Source organism: Neofelis nebulosa, chromosome 9, assembly GCF_028018385.1.
Source record: "Neofelis nebulosa isolate mNeoNeb1 chromosome 9, mNeoNeb1.pri, whole genome shotgun sequence".
NCBI classification, from domain to species: domain Eukaryota; kingdom Metazoa; phylum Chordata; class Mammalia; order Carnivora; family Felidae; genus Neofelis; species Neofelis nebulosa.
In genome coordinates this window covers 118000576-118023411 of record NC_080790.1, presented here as the reverse complement: position 1 = coordinate 118023411, position 22836 = coordinate 118000576, and the positions used below count along the sequence as shown (strand labels likewise).

The 22836-nt window shown below is 48.7% G+C and overlaps 2 protein-coding genes and 1 long non-coding RNA gene across 4 annotated transcripts; 2 read left to right on the top strand and 1 right to left on the bottom strand.

The window, feature by feature from the left end:
- Window positions 1-831: 831 nt before the first annotated feature.
- On the bottom strand, window positions 832-15023 carry ERGIC3 (ERGIC and golgi 3). Of its 2 annotated transcripts, XM_058685415.1 has the most exons (14): window positions 14865-15023; window positions 14656-14726; window positions 14463-14550; window positions 14133-14252; window positions 9078-9171; window positions 8088-8253; window positions 7909-7966; window positions 3823-3837; window positions 3168-3199; window positions 2261-2357; window positions 2119-2183; window positions 1381-1517; window positions 1245-1300; window positions 832-1043 (listed from the first exon to the last, which is right to left on the bottom strand). In XM_058685415.1, the coding sequence occupies exons 1-14, from the start codon at window positions 14950-14952 to the stop codon at window positions 964-966; spliced, it is 1167 nt and encodes a 388-aa protein (XP_058541398.1). In that variant the 5' UTR covers window positions 14953-15023; the 3' UTR covers window positions 832-963. The 2 variants fall into 2 exon arrangements, with proteins under 2 accessions (XP_058541398.1, XP_058541399.1); XM_058685416.1 differs by lacking the exon at window positions 3823-3837.
- LOC131485691 (uncharacterized) lies at window positions 15006-17188 on the top strand. The gene is made up of 2 exons (XR_009248967.1): window positions 15006-15484; window positions 16878-17188. It is a non-coding gene; the product is annotated as an uncharacterized LOC131485691 (long non-coding RNA).
- A 1630-nt stretch (window positions 17189-18818) lies between these two features.
- On the top strand, window positions 18819-21347 carry C9H20orf173 (chromosome 9 C20orf173 homolog). Its single transcript, XM_058685419.1, has 4 exons — window positions 18819-19259; window positions 19720-19898; window positions 19978-20164; window positions 21049-21347. The coding sequence occupies exons 1-4, from the start codon at window positions 18861-18863 to the stop codon at window positions 21103-21105; spliced, it is 822 nt and encodes a 273-aa protein (XP_058541402.1). The 5' UTR covers window positions 18819-18860; the 3' UTR covers window positions 21106-21347.
- The last annotated feature ends 1489 nt before the right edge of the window (window positions 21348-22836 follow it).

Sequence of the window (22836 nt, the reverse complement as noted above, 5' to 3'; positions counted from 1 at the left end):
ATAGCTCGTGGGTGATCACATCAGAGCTGGATCTCAGGTCTGCCTCTAGAGATTTTGCTATCATCACCCTAGTTGGCTTCCTGTCCTTTCTACTCGAACCCCTACTACTGTCTTACCCGCACACTCCCTGAGAAACAATCGGATGAACTGACCAGCTGTCAATGTCCCTGCTTCCCTGGGCTGCAGCATGGTGTGGTGTTGGGCCTGGTCCTCCACACTTATTAAGGGCTATACTGGGAAGCCCTGATGAGGTCCAGAGCTGGGGGTCTGAAGCCAGCCTTGCTCCAGAATGGCCACTGCTAACTTCCCTCCATTTTTCAGTTCTGCCTCCTCCTAGAAGACTGTACAGGACGTGCCTGGACCCCTCTTAGTGCTAGGAATCAGCAGGGGCTTGGCATAGAGCATGGTCAGTGAGGATGAGGGATCAGGTGATTGAACCCAGGGTGGCAGGGAGAAGCCCTAGCTTTAGCCATCACTGAAGAGGTGGCAAGCCCCAGCCTGCACCCACGGCCCTAGCACCACGGGGGTCAGACACTCATGAGCCTGTGGGCCATGGTGGCCCCAGGAAGCTCATACTGGAAAGGTCCATCTCAACCCTGGAGCTGAACCCAAAAGGCCCAAAGACCACAGCAGAGGAGGGACTGAGGATGGGGCATTGGGGTGGATATCAGTTTTGTTTGAATAAAGCCCAATTAGCTAGGGGATGTCCACATGGGGCTCCCAGAGGACATCTGGCCCGATCTGTCAGTTCCGATTGCCTTCAGTTCATGGCTGTGCAAAGGGTTTGTTTCCAGGCCCTGGCCACACAAGAAGCACATGAAGACCAGCAAGTACTATCACAATCAATAGATTTATCAACCTGTGCTGAGACCGACGCTCTGAGGGGGTCGGAGGGGTGGGGAGAAGGCTGGGAAATGACCACAAGGCCAAAGAGAAAGGGAACAACGGAGGGGAAGGAGACAGCTACGTTGTTTTCCCGAGATCAATTTTCTTCTGGATGGCTCGAGCCGAGTGGTAGATGAGTGAATCGATGAGTCCAGCCACTGGGGACAGAGACAAGGGCTGACACGGGCCTAGTTGGGCCCTTGGCTGAACCCCAGAGCCGTGTCACCTGACTGGCTAGGCCAGCAAGTCCCCTTCACCATGGAGGTGCTCCTCCTCCCCCCAACCCAAAATCCGCAGGGAGCCCGGGCTTTACATTCCCTGCCATGCCCCAACCCCAAACACGCCCTCGAGCTTCTAACCTGTGAACATGCCCCCAATGATAGCGCACACACCAGTCAGGAAGTGGGTGAAGGACCTAGTAGAGGGACAGGGCAGGGGATCAGCAGGTACCCCTGCTCCCTGCAGGCCCAGGCCCCTCCCTTTCCCCACCCTCACCTGTGCTTCTCCGTCAGCTTCACCATCATGGGCGAGAGCTCATAGAGCACAAAGACTCCGGGAAGTCCCTGGTCACCCATCAGCCCATTGGCAACTTTCTCGTGTCTGGTCACAGAGAACTGATTTGTCCTCAGCACCTGGGACAGGAAGGGAGTCTGGGCCAGGGCCGACTCTATAACCTGGCTCCCAATCCCCCTCAGCCCTACCCCTGCTCCCACCCCTTGTCCGTAGTGCCTTGACTATGCAGAGGAGAAAACAAGGCCCCAGCTCACTTATGAACACTGCAAGGCCCGGGGACCACCTAGGCACCCTCCCTTGGCCTCACCACCCCAGCTGCCCCTCAGTCACTGGCTCTTTACAGTTCACCAATCCCAGCTACATCTGGTGGATTCTCTCAGTGGGGGTTTAGGGATGGGAAGGAACTCTCCAAGGCTGCATCACGAGCTCCTGGCAAGGCCGGGCCGGACTTCCTATCTGCCGAGCTGTTGCTCCACTGGTGACAGCAGAAAGGGGAGGAGGGGACCCAGGAAGGGTTAGCCCCCAACCCAGGGGAGACCCCGGGGACAGTGAGCACCCATGGAATGGATGGAGGCAGTTTGGACAAGTAGAAAGTGCAAGCGCTTCGAAGTCCGACAGTGTGGGCCCTGCACTCTCGCTGTGAGAGTAAATCACCTACCCTCTCTGAGCCTCTGCTTGTCACCAAGAGGGACCCTGATACCTGAGCTCCTGCCGACTTACCTCCCCGTCTACCTTCATGTACACTGTAGGTACCACCTTCACAAAGTACTGGAACATCATGGAGGCTGCAGGGAGAAGAGAGCACTGGGCATGGGTGCTGGGTAGGGCTCTCCTAACTGGGGGCTACCTCCCAGGCTGGTACCTTGGGGTGCGGTGACGTTGGTGCGGTCTAGGGGGTTCACAATGCCTGGGTAGTCTTCCCCGAATGACAGGTGCCGGATGTAGTGGGTCATGTTGATCTGCAAGCAATACCAGCACCTGAGCCTCGAGCGCTCAAGGCCCCAACAGGCCTCACCCCATCAAAGGTTCCGCGGTACAATGGCAGACAGGGATGCCTGGGCTTGGGGAATGGATGTGTGGTGAGGCAGGAGGGAGGGCAGGGTCCTGCCTGGGAGAATCTGATCAAGACAGGCAGAACCCTCATGCCCCACCAGGGAACAGAGTCTATGGCCTCTGGACCTCCACAGTCTGAGGTTCTGGCTGCATCCAAACATACGGCAAATAAAGACCGGGCATGGACCTGTTGTGGTAGGTGCCAGATTTGCCTGCAAGTCTTGAGCCAGGGAAGCCTAGGCTGGAGGGGCCCCAGATTTCCCAGCTCCCGACTCCTGTCCTGATTCGGTCTTTATCAACCTCAGCTATTAGAGGGATCTTTAAAAACGTGCAAACTTGATTACATCATGACACTGGTTAAAGGGCCAACAGCCTCCAGGAGGCTCTCAGGAGGAAGACCAGACTGCAGCTCTGCCTGAGTCCTATGTGGTCTGGTCCCCGCCAACCTCTCCAGCCACACCAGCCCCTACAGTTGCTGAGAAGTGCCCCGCTCCCTCCTGACTTTGCTGGAGGCTCCCTCTGCCCAGGATGCTCCTGTCCAACCCCATCCCCTATCTCCAGCCTGCGCAGATCTCAGTTCTTGACCCTCAGACTGATTCCCTGGCCGAATATGGTGTGTTTTTATCTGCTCCCCCATCCCAGGACATCCCTGTGGAGAAATGAAGGCAGCATCCATCTCCCACCCTCATCTGCCCTGCGTGGTCTCTGGTACTTACATTGTCCAGGCCAAAGCTCTGCAAGTCATGGACTAGGAGAGAAGGGAGAAGGTGTCACCAGGTGGAGTAGGACTGGCCTCCTGGCTCCCTCAGCATCCTTGCTCAGGCCTCCTCACCCCTCCTTCTGGAATGCGACTGCCCAGCTCCTCTTTGACCCTTCATTCCCCTCAGCCTGGCTCTGCTGGAGCCTGTGTGCAAGTACACACCCTCCTGGGCCTTAAGAACAGACCCCATATCTTCCCTGACATATACAGGGAGCCCTTTACAGGCATCACACCAGGTTTTCATTCCCACCAAGTCCCTGCTTGCACCTCAGGAAACAAACCCCACTGACTCTATCTCCCACTAAATAGAGCTGATGGACAACTGCTGAACCCCAAGGTGAGGCGAGACCAGAGAATGCCATCCAAGCACTTTCCCTGCCCCCCTGCCCCTACCCCCCTACAGCCCCCAAAGGAAATGCCATGGGTAGTCCATACCATCTATTCCAGAACAAGTACTTCCTGCCCTCTGGCCCTGATCCCTCCTGCTTCAAGAAACCCTACCTGAAAAATAAGACCCCTATTCCAGGCCCATCCAAACCTCCCCCCTTCCTGGGAGGGTAGGCTGCCCCAGAAGTGGGGGCTTGGCCTCCCTGGGGGGCAGGGCCACTTACTCTCCACAGCATGTACTGCAGCATGGGGGAGGGAAGGAGAGAGAAGGGAGGAAGAGAAAAAAGATTGAGAGCTTCACAATGAGAACCATGGAGCAAAATAACGTGGTAGAAAGGAAGACTGGAATATTCCTGCCTTGGCAGTAGGGTCTGGACCTAGCTAACAAGTCCTCCTGCACTAATCTCCAGGGTAACTCCTCCCCAGCCAAGGAAAAATACGAGGGGTCTTGGGGCAGAAATATGGTGGCCTAGGAAGAACAAAAGACCTAGAGCCCAATAAGCCACTTTCCTAGCTGTGTGACCTTGGGCAAGTCACTTGCCCTCGCTGGACCTCAGTGATCTTTACAAAGGGCTGTCCTGAGGACCAGGTAGGATCTAAGATGGAAAAGCACTAAGTGAACTTTATAATCTTCCCCCCCTCCCCCACCCAAAGCAACAAGGGTGTCAGAAACTAGCTTCCTGACCTTCAATTCGGTCAGATCTCTGGCCTCAGGCAATTGCAGCTTTGTGTTTTAAATATCCTCCCAGGATATGGAATACCCTTTGCCCTGGGTTCCCTGACTCTAAGGCAGCCTAGGTGGAGAAGAGAGGCTGCTGCCTGCCAGACCACCTCCTACTGAATGCCTCCAGACCCTGTGCCAACAGCTCGACACTGGTGGTCTTCCCACCATCCCAGTGAGACCACCTTTCCCCCAACCCCCTCCAGAATAGAGAGGGGGCTCCAGACCCACCTCCTGCCCCTCCCCAACACTCAGCCCCCCCGCCCCCCCACACCCTTTCAAGACCAGCAGGGCTATCTCCAGCAGGCCCTTTACTCCTGCTTCCCGTAGTGACGAGGCATCTCAGGACCGCCAATTCATCTCTCATCCCCTGGACTCCTGTCACACTGTGGCTCTGTACATCCCCCAATATGACCCCGACTCCCATCCCTCCCAGGGGGCTCCATCACTCATCAGCGAAACCCCTACATCTTCAACCTCTACACATTCCACTCACCTTCTTGCTCCAACCGCAGCCTGGCTCTCCCTCGAAGGCGCCCTGTAGCCCTCTTAGTGGCGACAGTTTCTTCCCCACATTTATCCTCCTTTGTGGCATGAAGTGAGGCCCTCCTTGCTCCTTAATGCCACTTCCAGATCACTGACCCTCGAGCTGCCCTAAAATTCCTAGCTTTGCAGCTCGTGGCAAACTATCCCAACTATCCCTACTTATTTTAATCACTATCAGATCCACCCAGAACAGCAGGTCAGCCCTTCCATGCCTCTTCTCAGTGGTTCTAGCCTCTGGCCACAACTCACTCCTCACAACCCTGTCACACTGCCCGATGGTGTCCCCATCACCCGGCTGCCATCCTACCTGTCCAGACGTAGTCTGCCTTTCCTCCTGTTGCCGAATTTGGGCTTTATTCTACACTTCTGAGGTACTAGATTCTGTCTTTTTCCTTCTCAAGGACTTCACTCTGACAACTGTCCCTCCCACCCATGGAGCAGGACTTCTGCTAACTATTCAGCAGACTATTTCCCACAGCATGTTAACCTACGTCACATGTCGCACCTCTGGCAAAACCACGCCGTTGAGCCCACATTTCCCTCCAGCATCCGCACACTCTCCTCCCTTTACAGCAAACTCTCCAAAAGAGCTGTCCTTACTCACCGGCTCAACTCCTCTCCCATTCTCTCCAGAGCCCACGCAATGGGTGCTCCCTATCACTCCACAAAAACTACTGTCAAGGTCACAATGACTACCACCATGTCATACACCCAATGGGCAACTCGTACTTGATGTCCGGAAGCATCTGATACGGTTTTGGAAACACCTCCATCCCCAGGCTTTCAGGACACCACCTCCTGGCGGGCATTCTCCTCTCACAAGTGTTTCTTTTTTTTTTTTTAATATTTTTTTAACGTTTATTTATTTTTGAGACAGAGAGAGACAGAGCATGAACAGGGGAGGAGCAGAGAGAGAGGGAGACACAGAATCTGAAACAGGCTCCAGGCTCTGAGCTGTCAGCACAGAGCCCGACACGGGGCTCGAACTCACGGACCGTGAGATCATGACCTGAGCCAGAGTCGGACGATTAACCGACCAAGCCACCCAGGCGCCTCACAAGTGTTTCTTACTGGTCTTCTTGCCATGTCTTCCCCTGCTCCCAACCCCCCCTCCGCCCCGTATACCCCACCTCTCCACGTTCCCCCCCCTTCTCCCCCTGCCCGCACTCTGATAGTGGAGGTGCCATGCTCAGTCCTTTGAGTCCTCCTCTCCACCTACCCTCACCTCCAGGGGGCCCTCACCCAGTTCCATGGTTTTACATGCCTGAGGACTCCCACATCTGTATCTCTGTGCCAGACCTCTCCCCTGACCTCCACATTGAACAGCCAACTGACTGACTTGCATCTGGGTGGTCTAAAAGGATGCCCAAATCCCACTGCTCTGAACACGTACAAAGCTGAATTTCACTTTACTCATCCAGCCATCTAAACTTGTTCCTCTGAATCTTCCCCTCCCCCTAAATGGCAGCTTCATCCTCACTACTCAGGCACAAAACTTCAGAGTCATCCTTGACTGCTTCCCTTCCCTCACCCTTCACACCCATCAGCCACTCCTCTTGGCATTACCCTCAAACGTAAGTAATTACTGCTTGGCCCTCCACTACCAGCCTGGCCTGGCCCCCATCATCCTGTGCTGGGATGGACCATCGCAATGGCCTCCCATTGGCCTCTCTGGTTCTGTCCTGCCCCTCTTCCCCATATTATCCATACAGCAGAGTGCCGCCTACTTCTGAAAGTCAAGTCACATCATGAAGCATCTCCTCAGATCCCTCGGATGGCCTTGTATCTCATGGAGAGTAAGAGCCCTTGTCCCTGTGGTGTCCTTCCACGCCCTGCCCGCCATGGCCCTGTTACCTGGTTCACCTTATCACTAACCACACCAGCCTGCTCCAGCCCCCAGCTTTCTTACTGCACCTTGAACTTGCCAAGCACACTCTCTCCTCAGAGATTTGCATTTGCTCTTCTCTCTGCTTCAAATCCTTCGCCCAGACATCCTTACGGCCAGCTCCTTCACTTTCTTCAGGTCTTTACTCAAATGCCACCCCGTTAGAGTCTCTCTGCCCCCAATACACAGCAGCGCACACGCACCATCTCACCAGAGCCCCTCGCCTCTGTCATCTTTGTCCTGACTTTCTTTGCTTCATGGTACTTAATAGCATCTGATAGTCCATATATTTTACAGCTTGTTCATGGTGTTTCTTTACTATATAATGTTCTGAGGACAGGGACTTTGTTTTGTTCGTTGCTGTATTGTTAGCACCCAGACTACAATGGGGCACACGGTAGGTGACTACTAAGTATCTAGTGAATGTACGGGTGAATAAATGAATGAAAATAAATCCCATTTATTCATCCCTGTGAACAACCCTGTGAGGGTGGTATCAGTATCTTCAGCCCCATTTTACAGGAGGAAAAACTGAGTAGGGCTCAGTATTTCCCAAATCTGATATAACTCAGGAGTGGCAGAACCAGTGTTCCAACCCAGGTCTGCTGATCCCAAAGCCTCACACATGGGTCATCCGATATTGGGGTCTACATTTTGGACAAGTGCCTACCACAAGCTGGGCTCTGTGCTGCAATCTTTTTTTTTTTTTTAAGTTTATTTATTTTGAGAGAGAGAGAGGGAGGGAGGGAGGGAGAGGGGCAGAGAGTGAGGGGGAGAGAGAGAATCCCAGACCTACGAACTGAGAGATCATGACCTGAGCTGAAGTCAGATGCTTAACTGATTGAGCCACCCAGGAGCCCCATGTGCTGCAATCTTTAACCTGCACAAACACCCTAGGAAATAAGTACTATCGTCTCCATTTTATACAGTAGGAAACAAGCTCAAAAAGGTTAAGGAAGTTCCTCAAAGTTCCACACAGCCGTTAGTGTGAGACCGATGTCTGAACCTAGGCAGTCTTGCTCCTCAGCCTGTGCTCTTAACTGTGTGCCAAACTGCTGCCCGAGATGAGGGTCTCTTCTGGGCCAAAGACACAGAACATCAGGCAAGTGCAGGGGTATCCAGGGTCTAAAACTCCCCAGTGGAGGTGGTGTCACTCACCGTGCACATGGGACTGCTGGAAGCTTTTCCCAGGAGCAAAGTGGAAGTTTCCAGCCACCTGTAGGGGATATTCCCTCTCATTCTCCAGCCATTTTCCCCCTTCTCTTGGTCTCCTGAGGGCCCGAGTGGGGCCAACCCGAAGCTCGGCTGGCCCTTTCCCGCCTGAGTCCCTCCTGTACCTTGTTGACCTCTAAGAAGCCATACACCTGGCAGCCTTCATTCTTCTGCTCCTGCATCTTCTGGCTGAAGCCTTCTCGCCGGCACTGCTCGATAGTGTCTGGGTTCTTGAAGGCCCAGCCCCGACGGCGATAAGCCTCCCGAACATCCTCACAGGTGTTACAGCACCTGCAGGAGAGGGGGTGCAGGGTGAGTGTCAAAGAAGCACGAAAACAGAGCTGATACCTTGGGAAATAAAGCAGTTCTGTCCACTAACAAAGCCTCTGCCAGCCTCATCCTTTGACCACTGATGTTCTCAAAGTATGTTTCCTCAGAGGCATCAGGACTGTTAAAAATGTATATTCCCATTCTGTTTGGGGTGATGAAAAGTTTTACAACAAAGTCATGCTGGTTGCACGACACTATGAATGTAGTTAGTACCAATGAACTGTACACGTGAATGTGGTAAGTTTTATAAGTCATATATTTTACAATACAAAAAATTTTAAATACATATTCCCAGCCCCTACCCTAGACCCTCTGAATCAGCTTCTCAGGGGCCAGGGCCTGAGGAATATAACAGCAGTTGCCACGTATCAAGGGCCTAATTACCTGGGTTGGGCCTTCAACCTCAGTGCTTTACACACAGTATACATTTAATCTTCATGTGACTATTATGGGAAAGGTTATCATCACCCCCCCCTTCACAAGAGAGGTTATGTGGCTTTGCCCAAGGATGCAAGGGTGGAACCCAGGCAGTTGAATTCTGAGACCACTTCTGAACCAGAGCAGGGGCCGCTTCAGCCTCGTGCGCAGCTGTGGCCCAGGCAGGGCCTGGCCACAGAGCCTCAGTCACTTGCACCAGGATGAGTGACTGAGGCACCCACCCCATCTCCGCTAAATTCTTGGTCCCACTTCCTCCACCTGTGGGAGTCTGACACAGGCTGAGGATGGCCGGCACACAGCACCTGGTGGGAGCTCCCACAACCCTGGGTCCCCGGGGTCCAGCTCACTTGATGTCTTCAGTCTCGGCACCATAGCAGCTCTCACAGCGATCAGGGTCCAGGGAGTCAGGGTCAAACACCTTTACCTCGACTTTCCCAAGCTCTACGGAAAGGGCAGAGGCAGGGGCATCAGCTGGGAGCAGACATCATGAAATCTCCACCCCTGACCCCTGCACAGGCCCTCTGACCTGTGGCTTAGGAATAATAAAAATTATACTAATAGCTAATATTTATATGGCACATACTACGTGCCAGGCACTAAACACTTCCACACGTATTTCTTTAAATAAAAGTAACAGTAATAAAAATAGTAACAGCAAATACTAAATGTTAGCTGAGTACAGATCGCCATACACAGAATGTCTCTTGTCACCCCCACAAGGACTTCAGGAAGGTGGGGGTTATTATCCCCATTGTACCTGCAAAGGCGCTGAGGCTCAGAGACGAGGAGTGACTTTGCCCAACGCAACACAGTAAGTGGTAGACTTCAGCCCCAGTTCCCAAGCCTTTAACCACTTCACCGTGGTGCTTCTCCTCAGGCCTCTCTCCCTGCACCTGACTCCCTGCCTCATCATAACTGGTGATTTCAATAGTTAATATCTTGACCTCCTATCTTCCAACAATCTTTTTATTTTGTCATCTCATCTCAGCCTGATCCCACTTCATTTCCACACACATACCTACACTTTGTTTTGACCAATTACCGCAAACCTTCCAAAATTCAATTTCAAGTATCCCAATCTTCAACTACTTATCCTTATTTTCCCAGTTCACTATCTCTGGTACCCAGAATCCACCAATTTTTTGACACCACTAACACCATGACCCCTTCATGCCCTTACTTCCCTCCTTATCTAAATTCCATGGTCCAAATGGGGAATGGACAGTGTCTTTAATAAACGCTGCTGGGAAAACTGCATATTCACATGCCAAAAATGAAACTAGACCCCTATCTTACACAACTCACAAAAATCAACTTGAAATAAAGACTTAAATGTAAGACTTGATACTGTAAAACTCCTCAAAGAAAATAGGTAAAGAACTCCCTGATACTGGTTTTGGCAATAATTTTTTGGTTATGATACCAAAAGTACAGATAACAACAGCAAAAATAAACACGTGGGATTACATCAAAATAAAAATCTGCACAGAAAAAACAATTAACAGAATGGAGTAAAATAAAATATTCACAAAAGATATATCTGATAAGGTGTTAATATTCAAAATATATAAGGAACTCATACAACTCAACAGCAAAACAAACACACAATACAATTAAAAATGGGCAAAGAACCTGAATAGACATTATTTCAAAAGAAAACATACAAATGGCCAATAGATACGTGGAAAAGAGCTCAACATCATTAATCATCAGGGAAGGCAGAATAAAACCATGAGATACACCTCACACCTGTTTGAATCCAAAAAATAAAAAATAAATGAAAACAAGGAAAAACCAGTATTGACGAAGATGTGGAGAAAAGGGAACACTTGTGCACTGTTGGCGGGAATGTAAATTGGTACAACTACTATGGAAAACAGTATGGAAGTTCCTTGAAAAATTAAAAAGAGAACTACCATATGTTCTAGCAATCCCACTTCTGGGTATATCCAAAAAAAAAAAAAAAAAAAGGAAAGAAAAGAAAAGAAAAAAGAAATTTTATCTTGAAGAGTTATCTGCAGCCCCATGTTCATTGCAGCATTATTTACAACAGCCAAGATATGGAAACAATCTAAGTGTCTGTTAACAGAGGAATGGATAAAGAAAATGTGGTAAATATATATAATGGAGTATTATTCAGCCATTAAAAGGGAATTCTATTATTTGCAACAACATGGATAAACCTTGAGGACATTACACTAAGTAAAGTAAGTCAGATAAAGAAAGTCAACTTCATGAACTCACAAGTGCAATCTAAAAAAGCCTAACTATAGAAACAGAGTAGAATGGTGGTTGCCAGAAGCTGGGGTGGGAGAAATGGGGAAATGTTGGTCAAAGGGTACAAACTTCCAGTTAGAAGATGAATAAATTCTGGGATCTCATGTACAGAATGGTGACTACAGTTAACAATACTATATTGTATACTTGAAATCTGCTAAGAGAGTAGATCTTAAATGTTCTCACCACACACACACACACACACACACACAAAATGTAACTATGTGAAGTGATGGATAATTAGCTAACCATATTGTGTTAATTGTCTCATATATGTAACCAAATCATCACACTGTACACCCTAATTTTACACAATGTATTTCAATTATATCTTGACAAAGGTGGGAAATAAATGCCATGGTCCACTGCTGTAATTATTGTCTTGCACATAGCCAGAACCCATCTGTTCCTCTCTCTCTTTGTTGTACCAGCCTCGCAAAACCCAAACCCTAGTTAAATTCAACTCTCTGTGCCTACTTCTTGCCTGTGCCTCCTTTAAGACCGCCTGACAGGGGCACCTGGGTGGCTCAGTCAGTTAAGTGTCTGACTTTGGCTCAGGTCATGATCTCACGGTTCGTGAGTTTGACCCCATGTCTGGCTCGTTCTGACAGCTCAGAGCCAGGAGCCTGCTTCGGATTCTGTGTCTTCCTCTCTCTCTCTCTGCCCCTCCCTTGCTTGTGCTCTCTCTCTCAAAAATAAATAAACATTAAAAAAAAAAAAAAAAAAAAAGAAAGGCTGCCTGGCAATCCTGCCTCATTTCACTAATCAGCTCACTTTCCATTATCTGAGATGACTAAATTTATTTCTGCCTCTCATCTTTGGCTTCCATAATTCCTTTCCCTTTCTTCACTCTTAGCTAATGACCTTGCTTTCGATTTCCACGAAGAACAGAGAAGCAACAGAATCCACCATGTGGATTAATCTCACCACCAAATCCACCACGTCACCTGCATTCTCCGCCAGCCTCCCCTACTTCTCTGCTTTCTCTTCTGACAAAACTCCTGAAAGTGTTGTTTTTAGTCAATGTCTCTATTTCCTTTTTTGTCCTTTGGTCAGATTTTCATCCTCAACACTATCGAAACTATTCTTTTTAAAGCCTCCAGTGGCCTCCATGTTGCCAACTGCAATGGTCAGATCTTACATTTTACTGGACTCTCAGGGACTTTTGACAGTTGTTCACTCTCCTTAAAACTCTTCTTCCACTTGGCTTTTGCAACATCTTTGGTTCTCTTCTACTTTAATGGCTTAATCTTCCTTCCTAGATCCTCATTTTCTGACTTCTAAATATTGGTGGGGCTCAGGGTACAGTCCCTAGACCTCTCCTCTACCTATATTTACTCCCTAGGTTTTCTCCTCTAGTCCAATAGCTTTGAATGCCATCTCTATGCTGATAACTACATTTGTTTCTCCATCCCTTCTCTAACATCTATACTGGTATATCTAACTTGGCATAAAACTAGGGTATAAAATGGACATTCCAGGTGGTGCCTGGGTGGCTCAGTCAGTTGAGCGTGAGACTCTTGATTTTGGCTCAGGTCATGAGATCCCAGGTCATGGCCTCTGTGCTCAGTGTGGAGCCTGCTTAAGATTTTCTCTCTCCCTCTGCTTTCCCCCACTCATGCTCTCTCTCTCAAATTAAAAAAAAAAAAAGCATTTCCCAAATTTAACATGACTCAAACCTGAAATCTACCCCCAAATCCTCATCTTTTCCTGGGGGACCAGTCCCCAAGACGTCTCCAACAATCATCACCTCCTGGTATTCACATCTTTATGTAGCCTCCGCCTCCCACAGTGAATAAGGCTGATCTGGGTAACCACTTGCATATTGCAGAAATGATGGTGTGTAACTTCTGAGGTTTGGTTATAAAAGAAGTTGTGATAATTTCTACTTTGTGTTCTCCCAGATCACATGCACAGGGAGAAGCCAGATGCCATGCTATGAGGATATTCACTGAGAGGCCTATGTGGTGAAAGCCCTGAGGCATCTTGCCAACAGCCATACATGTGAGCCCTCTTAGAAGCAGATCCTCCAACCCCAGTCAAGCCTTCAGATGACTGCAGACCCAGCCAACAGCTTGACTGCAATCTCCTGAGAGACTGTAAGCCAACCACACCACTCTTGAATTCCTAACCCATAGCAACTGATAAAAACAAATGTTTTTGCTCTAAGCCACTAATTTTGGGGGTAATTTGTTACATAATAGCAGATATAGAATATTCCCCCACCTCTCTCACACACCCACACAAAATCCTCCTCCTCCTCCCTGGTCATCCCTATTTCAAGTCATTCATTTGCTCAGGCCACAAGCCTTGGAATGAACCTTGACTCTGCTGTCTTATACCCTACATCCAATCCTACAGCAAATTCTCTCGTTTTACTGGTGTTCAACATATATCTGTTGAATGAACAACTGATAAAACTCACAACACAGCCATCCCTAAGGTGTGAGAAATCACAGCTTTGAGGAGGGTTTTGTTATGGTGGGAAACTGAGTTAATGTAGGCACTGGGAGGCTGCCTAGAGACAGGAAAGGAAGCTAGGGTGAACAGCTACTTTGTGCCAGGCATCATACACATGACTTCATTTGATCCTATAATTCCATGTGGTGGGTACTACTGTATATCACCACTTTATAGCTGAGGTCACAGACTGCAAGAGACAAAGTTACATCTGAATTTAGGCAATCTAAGTCAAGAACGTAAACTCTTAACCATAAGCCACCCTGCATTCCAAAGGGGAAGAGCATTAAGGGCTGAATTCAGCTAACGGGATGGGGAAGAAAACACCTAGAGAAGCTTGGATCCATCTAGAGGAGTTCTGCCACGACGAGAGCACATAAGACCCATCCTCAAACTTCTGTCACTCAACAGTGATAGGCAGAGATTGGAGACCTCTGAGAGTGATAGTCAGGTAGAGTACTCTACTCAATGTACAGAGGCTAGAAGCCTGGATTTCAGTCCACTCTGATCCTTAATAGCTGGGGGACCCTAAGCAAGCCATTTGACTTCTCTGGGTCTTAGTTGCTTCATCTGTCACTTGGCCAACCACATCCCACTTGTCAGAAGGAAGGGGTTGGGCATGTCCAGCTCAGGGATCTGAGATCTGGCCTCCTCCTCACAGTTACCATGACGCTCTGCCTCTGAGCTCACGGGGATGCCATCCTTATCCAGCCGTTGCTTGAACAGGTTGTGTTCCACATCCAGCTGCTGCTCCCCAGCCACATCCATGGCATCAATGCTCAGATCTGGAAGCAGGAAGTCAGGGTAAGGTACTTGGATCCTAGGAGCAAAGGAATCTGGGTTTTGGAGGGAAAGGGGATGCTGGGACTATCTTGGGGCTGCAGAGGTTAAGGAAAGAAGGTTGTCCTGGGGTCCCGTCCAGAATCTAAGGCTGGAGGTGTGAATCTGGAAGCCCACCTCAGAACTTGTAACTCCCACGCCTGGTGGGTACTCACAGGCACAAGGCATGTGCGGAAAAAGTACGTCGATGTTGATCTTCAGTTTGTCTCCCCGTGACTTGTCCACGTAGAGTTCAGGATGCACCTGGAGCAGCACTACCTCAGTAAGATTCGACCCCCTACCTCTCCTTCCCACTCCCATCCCTAGAATACCGAGCCCCGCCCACGTAGTGCCCCCCCCCCCCCTTACCTCAGTGGTGAGGTAATACTGAAGCTCGGACAGAAACAGTAGCAGCATGAGAAGGCCACTGACAATGGTCACTGCGGGGAAGGGAGCGAGGGTCAGAATGGCCTCTGCTCCACTCTCTCAAGCTCCCCCATAGGCCAGGCAGGGTCCAGGCGCCCGGCCAAGCTCTTCGACACCCCTGTCCCCGCAACCCCGGCCCCGCTGCGGCCTACCCGTGGCGCCCCCGCAGGTCTTGACCCGGAAGTCCTCCAGAGTCTTGGGGTAGGCATCGAACTGCTTGAGCTTCCCTAGCGCCTCCATGGGGACCAGCCGGAAAGGGGACACCAGCCGGCCCGCCCCTACAGCCTCCTGCTTCCGGCCCGGAGCTTTGAGCCACGCCCCCTCCCCGCACGCAGGCGCAGCAACGCGCACGCTTGGCCCCACCCCTCGCCGGTGTTCTCACTCAGGCCCCACCCTCCCCTCCAGCGGTCGGGTGCTGAGGGCTGCGGAGTCTAAACGCAGTTGTGGGGAGTGGGAGCCGCTCCCACCCTGTGGGCGGTCTTCCGTGGACCAGGTACCTGGAGGCGTGGTTGCCCCGCAGAAACAGTAAGAGCCCCATTTGCTTATGTTGACCGAAGAACTGCGCCAAGAACCTCACATGAGATTCTTGGAACAACTTGGAACCTCCTAGAACAGTGACTTTCAAAGCGTCCCAACCAGCAACCTCATCACCTGGGCACTGGTTAAAAATGCGTGTTATGGGGCCCCACCACAGACTTGCTGAATCAGAAACTCTAGGAGTGGCTCCCAGGTGATTTCCTGCAGTTAAGTTTGAGAATCACCGCTACAGAAAGTAGGTGTGGAGGCGCCTGGGTGGCTCAGTTGGTTAACCCTCTTGATTTTTGGCTCAGGTCATGGTCTCTCAGTTTAGATGCAGCCTCGCGTGGGATTCTCCCTCTCCTCTCTCTCTGCTCCTCTCCTGTTCTCTCTCTCTCTCTCTCAAAAAAAAAAAAGAGAGAAAGGAAGGAAGAAAAAAAAGGGAGGGAGAGAGGGAGAGAGAAAAAGAGAAAGAAAAGAAAAAAAAAGAAAGGTGTGATGTTTATATCCATTTTCTGAAAGAGCAACTGCCCTGGAGAAGGTGAGTAACTTGCCCTATATCACAGCCCATTCTTCTGGACCTCGAAGTACCCTGGGAGCCAGGACCTATTGGGTTGATTTTACTCAAACAGCCTCTCCGTGCTTCTGAACATGGCGCATGAAGGTGCTTGGCTCAGGTCATTTTAGTGATGTAAGACCAGAACTTTGATAAAAGGTGGCACAGGAGACTGTGGTAGTCTGTAGGAGAAACTGACTGACGCACTGGGTTAGGGAAGGCTTCCAGGAAGAGGAGAAGGGACACCAGAGCTGGTTGCTTTTTGGCAGCCTGACTCAGGAGAAGCTGAGCAATGTCGGAGTCCGCCTTCTGCCCTCAGGCTGCAGTTTTCTAGGGAAGGGGGGAAAGAACAACTAGCTCATGGGAACTGGAAACTGACAGTATGCCAACCGCTCTAATCTGTTTTACCCTCAGAACAACCCTGGGAGGTAGGCACTGTTTCAAACCCCATTTATAGATGAGGAAGCCAAGAAGTGAGTTGACTTTGCCTAAGGTTAACGGGACAGCTGGGGTTCAAGGCCTGTTTTTTCTGGCTCCAGAGTCTGGGTCCTTTCCACACATTAGTTACCACCACCAAGTGCGAGTGGCATCATTCTTGGATGAATGACCAAGGATGTTAGCAGGAATTATCCTTTATTCTCTGGCTTGTGCCCATTTGGTGCTCTTCCACGTTTAACTTCCTAACCCTCTCTCCTCAGTGGGGCTCCAGGCTTAATGACCCTCATTCACTTCTTCAACACATATTTATTGAGCTCTTCCTATTTCCCAGATCTCCCCTGGGTTATGGGAATACCATGGTAAATAAGATAGGGCTCATGTCTCCCTCAAGAAACTTTCAGTATGGGGTAGAAAGAGGCAGACAAAAAAATGTGTATACATACCACTTAGAAATGATTAAGATGGTAAATTTTGTTATGTGTATTTTACCACATAAACAATTGGAAAAAAGTAAATAATAATTAAAAAGCATAATGTGCCTTGTACTCTGAAGCAAATAAACAGGGCACTGTAACAGGGACAACAGGGGTGGGGGAACCTTCTGTTTTAGGAATTCCAGAATTAGATGGTCCTTCCCTTTTTGGAATTCTTTTAGGTGGCCAAGGAGACCAGGACACTGACTAGAGACTTCACTCTTCATAATGTCAGGCTTTATACTGATGCTTCAACCTTCTCTGTCAAGTGGGATCCTTCAACCTTTGGAGCAAGTGGGGCCTATACTGGACTCATTCACTGCACATGGGGCTGCACTGGTCCCTTGCAGCTACAGCCTATAAGCCCAACCAGAGAAGAGGAAGTTTTCAGGCCCTTTCGTTAGTTCCTTCTGCCCTGTCACAGTCTTCTTTTACCTTATATCCACACTGATAAACTTTCCCTAATTGTTAAAGAAATAAATATATTTGCAGATGTTACATGTTCTTCTTTCCCAGTGCAAATGGACCAATTTTCTCTTGGGAGAAATACGGGGACCTTGGTGTATCTGGATTGAAAATAATAATCACAGTGTAGAAATCCCACTACTTACCCTGAGAAGGAAGAATCATAATATAGCTGTGTCAGTGGGTCTCAGAGTCCAATTAGTAGAGGTTCTTATACACTTTAATAATACTGAGGTCAGGGAATGAACCCTAAGATGAATGCCATTTAAAATGAGACTTGAAAGGGAAGAAACCAGACAGGTGAAGTACTGAGTGAGAGGGAGAAATGTGTTCCAGGAAGAGGAGTTGCAAGTGCAAAGGTCCTGGGGTGAGATAGAACTTGGAAAGTTGTAGAAACGAGAAAAAGCCAGAATGGCTGAAAACTGTGAGATGAGTGAGAATTTTGGTTTTTATTCTGTATGGATTTTATTCTGATACCATTTTAAGGATTTAAGCAGGAAATTAATTTAAGATCATGTCAGTTGCTAGCTGAAGAATGGGTGAGGGATGGATAGAACAGAAGCAGATATACCAGTTAGGATGCTATTGCAGGTTGTAGGAGGAAAACACAAGCTTTTCTTTAGAAAACAAAAATATAATTAGAAAATGATCTTCCATTTTAATAAAGGAATTGGGTTTGTTTGTTTTTTTCCTGTAAAATACTTTTCTGGCTAGATCGATCTATTAAGCTAAGACAGTGGTTCTTAAAGTGTGGTCCCTGGACCAGCAGCATTGTCATTACCTGAGAATTTGTTAGAAATGCAAATTCTCAGGCACACCCCAGAAAAACCAAATGAGAGACTGTGGGGATGAGGCTCAGCATTCTGTGTTTTTATAACCAGTGTGAAAGCTAATTATAAAGGTTCTAGTTCAGAGCACCTGGTTGGCACAGTTGGTTAAGTGTCCAACTCTTGATTTCAGCTCAGGTCATGATCTCACGGTTCGTGAGATCTTCACTGACAGTGCAAAGCCTGTTTGGGGTCCTCCCTCTCCCTCTTTTTCTGTCCCTCCCCCTCCCGTGTTCTCTGTCTCTCTAAAAATAAATCAATAAACATTTTTCAAAAAATGCAAAAATAAAGGTTCTAGTTTCAGTAATATGTAGACTTAATCCTGGAAACCTTCCTGGTGAAAAACATCTTGAAATGCTAAATAACAATGATCTCTTTGAACATATAGCTGACTCATGAAAAAGTAAGGGAAATTCCCAGGGGCTAAAATTGAAAGAGTTAAAGAAAGCAGGGTCACCTGGGTGGCTCAGTATTTTAGTTCCCTCTCAACTCCATTCATGTATCCCATAAATATTTTTTAAATGATTCTAAGTCCCCATTCTCATAGATCTTATGTTTAGTGTAGGTCGCTGGTGTATTCCAGACAGGATAGAGTGGCAGCTTTGCCCAGGTAGGCGACAAGAGGGAGGTCACAATGTGTACTTCGTGATGACATCTATGGAGTAACTGGTGGCATGGAGAACCCCACGGAGAGCTAAGCCTTCCTCCTGTGGGGAGGATACGGGACCTGCCATAAGTTATCTCTCTGTCCCTGCATCTGCCATCCTAGGGCCAGCCAGAGTCCTCTTTGGAGGTGAGCAAATGGATATGGAGGCGGGAGATGATAGACTGGGAGGAGGTGTGGTGTGGAGGGTTGAGGAGCCACGGGGGCCAATGGAACAGAGAGATGCTGGAGCCTCAGTTCCTCCTTCTCAGTCCCGGGTAGAGAAGTCAGTCTGCTGCCTGCCACGAGACTCGTCATCTGGGCTGAACATGAAGCACTTGTGGCAGATTTTTGTCCTGTGGGGCTTCTGGGTGCTCATCTTGTGGCTGATGGCCCCCTGCCTGGATCCAAAACCTGAATCGGCACCCCAGGTCTTGGTACTGGGGCATTGCAACTGCCCTTGGTTCAAATTCAGGAAGAGTGGCTGCCCATCTGAAACACTAAACTCCTCCCTCTGCTACCACAGAGTTCAAGAATGGGGCTGGTATGCTGAATGCTATGGGAAGATGATGGAGTACCTGAAGAGGGCAACAGAGTCCAGGACTCCTCATGCTGTGCTCTGGTGGCTGGCTAGTGGTCAGCCCTGGGCCTGGTCCCTTGCCTTGTCCTTCCAAAGCCTAGCCTATATCCCACATTCCCACCAAACCCCTGCCCTCAGTCCTGGCTTAGTGCACCTCTAATCTTTTTTTTTTTTTTTTAAGTTTATTTATTTATTTTGAGAGAGAGCACAAGCTTGAGTGGGTGAGGGGTAGAGAGAGAGGAGAGAAAGAATCGCAAGAAGGCTCTGCACTGACAGTACAGAGTCTGATGTGGGGCTCAAACCTACAAACCATGAGATCATGACCTGAGCCAAAATCAAGAGCCAGACGCTTAACCGACTGAGCCACCCAGATGCCCCACACCTCTCATCTTCACAACCTCAACCCCTGACCGCCAGGTCTGGGATCTCACCCTCTGGATCTGCTTTCCTTCCACTAGAGCTGATACCCAGGTCCCAACCCCCAATCTCTTCCCTTCTGCTGTTTCCAGGGCATGAACTCAGCAAGTGGTTTTGGCAAAATGTGGAAAAAGGTGTTCAAGGGGATTCTCAGACTCTCAGTGAGCCATTTCCATTTCTACTGTGGGACTCGTACTTTGGTGGGGAACTCCAAGATCCTGCGGGCCTCCGGCCTTGGCAACAATATCAACCAGTGGACCCTAGCCTTCGGGTGTGTGCTGGGGAGAAGGCAGGACATGGGAAGGTCAAGGGTGCCCTCAGAGTTCTGGCAGTTCCTGCTCTCTTTCCAGGATGAACCAGGGCCCTGTCCAGAGCCTTGAAAAGGTGGGGAACCAAACCATAGGATGCTTCATCTATCCTGGGAATGCCAGCAGCCAGGGCTCTTGGAGACAGCTGCTGCTGCTGCTGCTGCTGCTGCTGCTGCTGCTGCTGAAGCTTTCTGGTCTGGCGTGGACTTCAGATGCTCCAAGTGAGGAGGTCATGGTCTGGGACCCCAGATGTTCTTAGTTTGGGGATGAGGGGAGGTCATTGCAGGGGAGGACAGAGGAACTCCAGGGACACCCTCTGCTGGCTAATTAGGGACATCTGCAGAATCTCCCCAGGTCTCAGCCTGCTGAACCTTCCCCCACTTCCCAATTCTCTTAGATTTTGGAAGGTGGTCCAGTTTCCTAGTGGAATGGAAGACAGCAAAGACCCAGTAAGGGCATGGGAGGGAGTAAGATGTGGCTGTGGGGTGCTGTGGGAAGGGGTCCAGATCAGCCCCCTCTCCCTTTTTCCCCACCTCCTGGTGATCAGCCCCACCTTCCTTAGGTATAACAAAGGCAGCTGGCTGGATGACCAGGGCTAGTATGCCTTCCTGGGGCTCATGGCTCTGTCTGTGCCTTGCGCATCTGTGACCAGGTTAGGAAAGTGTCTTGTCCATTTCTCACACAAGACTTCTCTCCTCCATACCTTCAGCATAGAGTCTAAAAATTTCTATCTGGCTTTCAAGATTGTGTATAATCTGACCCCTCCCCTCCCTTCTTCTCTCCCAGGCTCACACAGTGGGCTTCTTGGTGTTCCCCAAATACCAGCTGCCTTCTGCCTTTTCACACACTGCTGCCTTTTCCTGGGATACCCTTCTCTTGTGTCCCTGGGGAATCCTCTCTTCCTCTAATATGATGAGGAGCAGCTAGTTGATACTCTGTTTTCTGGGCTCAGGGGACCCCTCTGTGTGTTCAGAGTGTGTCTTCCCTGGAGAATATGAGCTCTGTTCTCCCAGCTCCAGGAGGCAGTCTGTCACACTTGATGTTGAATGAGGGGAGCTGGGACAAAGACAGGATTCAGCTTACTGACACATACATTCCTCTCTCATTCACCAGGATGCCTGCTTTGGATTTGGATCAGAAAAGCAAAGAAAGGGGTGCAATGACTGTTAATCAGACCAATGATTACAAGGAGATTTTGTCCATGCAGAGCATGGAAGCAGAAATGGAAGTCAGCTACAGTGTGTTGGGCAAGCTCACTGTCCACACGTGACACCCTGCACAGTTCATGCAAGTCCTAGTCCTTTGGACCTCAACAAAGCAGGTTGTTGGGATGACAGCAGCAGCAGCGGGGGTAACAGGTAAAAAGAAATTATATGGAGATCAGTCTGGTGCTGAATAAAATTCTGGTCGTATCTGTTGCCTACAAGGACAATGTCAGGGGAGAATATCTTGATATCCAGATCTCAGGGGCAATATTTTCATTAATTTTTGTCTGATCCCAGGTCATGCGAGGCGGTGTACATTTAGACCCAAGCTCACACAAAGTGCGAGGCCAGACTGAGTTCTTGGGGGAAGCTCTTTTCCTACCTGATGAAGAGATAAGGCTTCGTGTTTCATCCTATGCTGGGGGTGGGTTTTTTCTTTTTTCTTTTTTTTTTTTTTTAATTTTATTTTTTATTTTTTAAAATTTATATCCAAATTAGTTAGCATATAGTGCAACAATGATTTCAGGAGTAGATTCCTTAGTGACCCTTACCCATTTAGCCCATCCCCCCTCCCACAACCCCTCCAGTAACCCACCATATTTATGAGTCTCTTCTGTTTTGACCCCTCCCTGTTTTTATATTATTTTTGTTTCCCTTCCCTTATGTTCATCTGTTTTGTCTCTTAAAGTCCTCATATGAGTGAAGTCATATGATATTTGTCTTTCTCTAATTTCACTTAGCATAATACCCTCCAGTTCCATCCACGTAGTTGCAAATGGCAAGATTTCGTTCTTTTTGATTGCCGAGTAATACTCCATTGTGTGTGTGTGTGTGTATATATATATATATATATATATATATATATATATACACCACATCTTCTTTATCCATTCATCCATCGATGGACATTTGGGCTCTTTCCATACTTTGGCTATTGTTGATAGTGCTGCTATAAACATGGGGGTACATGTGTCCCTTTGAAACAGCACACCTGTATCCTGTGGATAAATGCCTAGTAGTGCAATTCCTGGGTCGTAGGGTAGTTCTATTTTTAGTTTTTTGAGGAACCTCCATACTGTTTTCCAGAGTGGCTGCACCAGCGTGCATTCTCACCAACAATGCAAAAGAGATCCTTTTTCTCCGCATCCTCACCAACATCTGTTGTTGCCTGAGTTGTTAATGTGAGCCATTCTGACAGGTGTAAGGTGGTATCTCATTGTGGTTTTGATTTGTATTTCCCTGATGATGAGTGATGTTGAGCATTTTTTCATGTGTCGGTTGGCCATCTGGATGTCTTCTTTGGAGAAGTGTCTATTCATGTCTTTTGCCCATTTCTTCACTGGATTATTTGTTTTTTTGGGTGTTGAGTTTGATAAGTTCTTTATAGATTTTGGATACTAACCCTTTATCTGATATGTCATTTGCAAATATCTTCTCCCATTCTGTCGGTTGCCTTTTAGTGTTGCTGATTGTTTCCTTCACCGTGCAGAAGCTTTTTATTTTGATGAGGTCTCAGTAGTTCGTTTTTGCTTTTGTTTCCCTTGCCTCCGGAGACGTGTTGAGTAAGTTGCTGCGGCCAAGATCAAAGAGGTTTTTGCCTGCTTTCTCCTCGAGGATTTTGATGGCTTCCTGTATTACACTTAGGTCTTTCATTCATTTTGAGTTTATTTTTGTGTATGGTATAAGAAAATGGTCC

Bases quoted from the DNA above. Each gene is read 5' to 3' on its own strand.
- C9H20orf173 (XM_058685419.1), top strand. From the start codon at position 18,861: ATGGAACAGAGAGATGCTGGAGCCTCAGTTCCTCCTTCTCAGTCCCGG. The intron at 19,260-19,719 runs GCTAGTGGTCAG...TGCTGTTTCCAG, and splicing joins ATGCTGTGCTCTGGTGGCTG to GGCATGAACTCAGCAAGTGG. The intron at 19,899-19,977 runs GTGTGTGCTGGG...CTCTCTTTCCAG, and splicing joins CAGTGGACCCTAGCCTTCGG to GATGAACCAGGGCCCTGTCC.
- ERGIC3 (XM_058685415.1), bottom strand. From the start codon at position 14,952: ATGGAGGCGCTAGGGAAGCTCAAGCAGTTCGATGCCTACCCCAAGACT. The intron at 2,358-3,167 runs GTAAGTACCAGA...TATTGCTTGCAG, and splicing joins AGAGCTTTGGCCTGGACAAT to ATCAACATGACCCACTACAT. The intron at 1,518-2,118 runs GTAAGTCGGCAG...TTCCTGTCCCAG, and splicing joins ACATGAAGGTAGACGGGGAG to GTGCTGAGGACAAATCAGTT.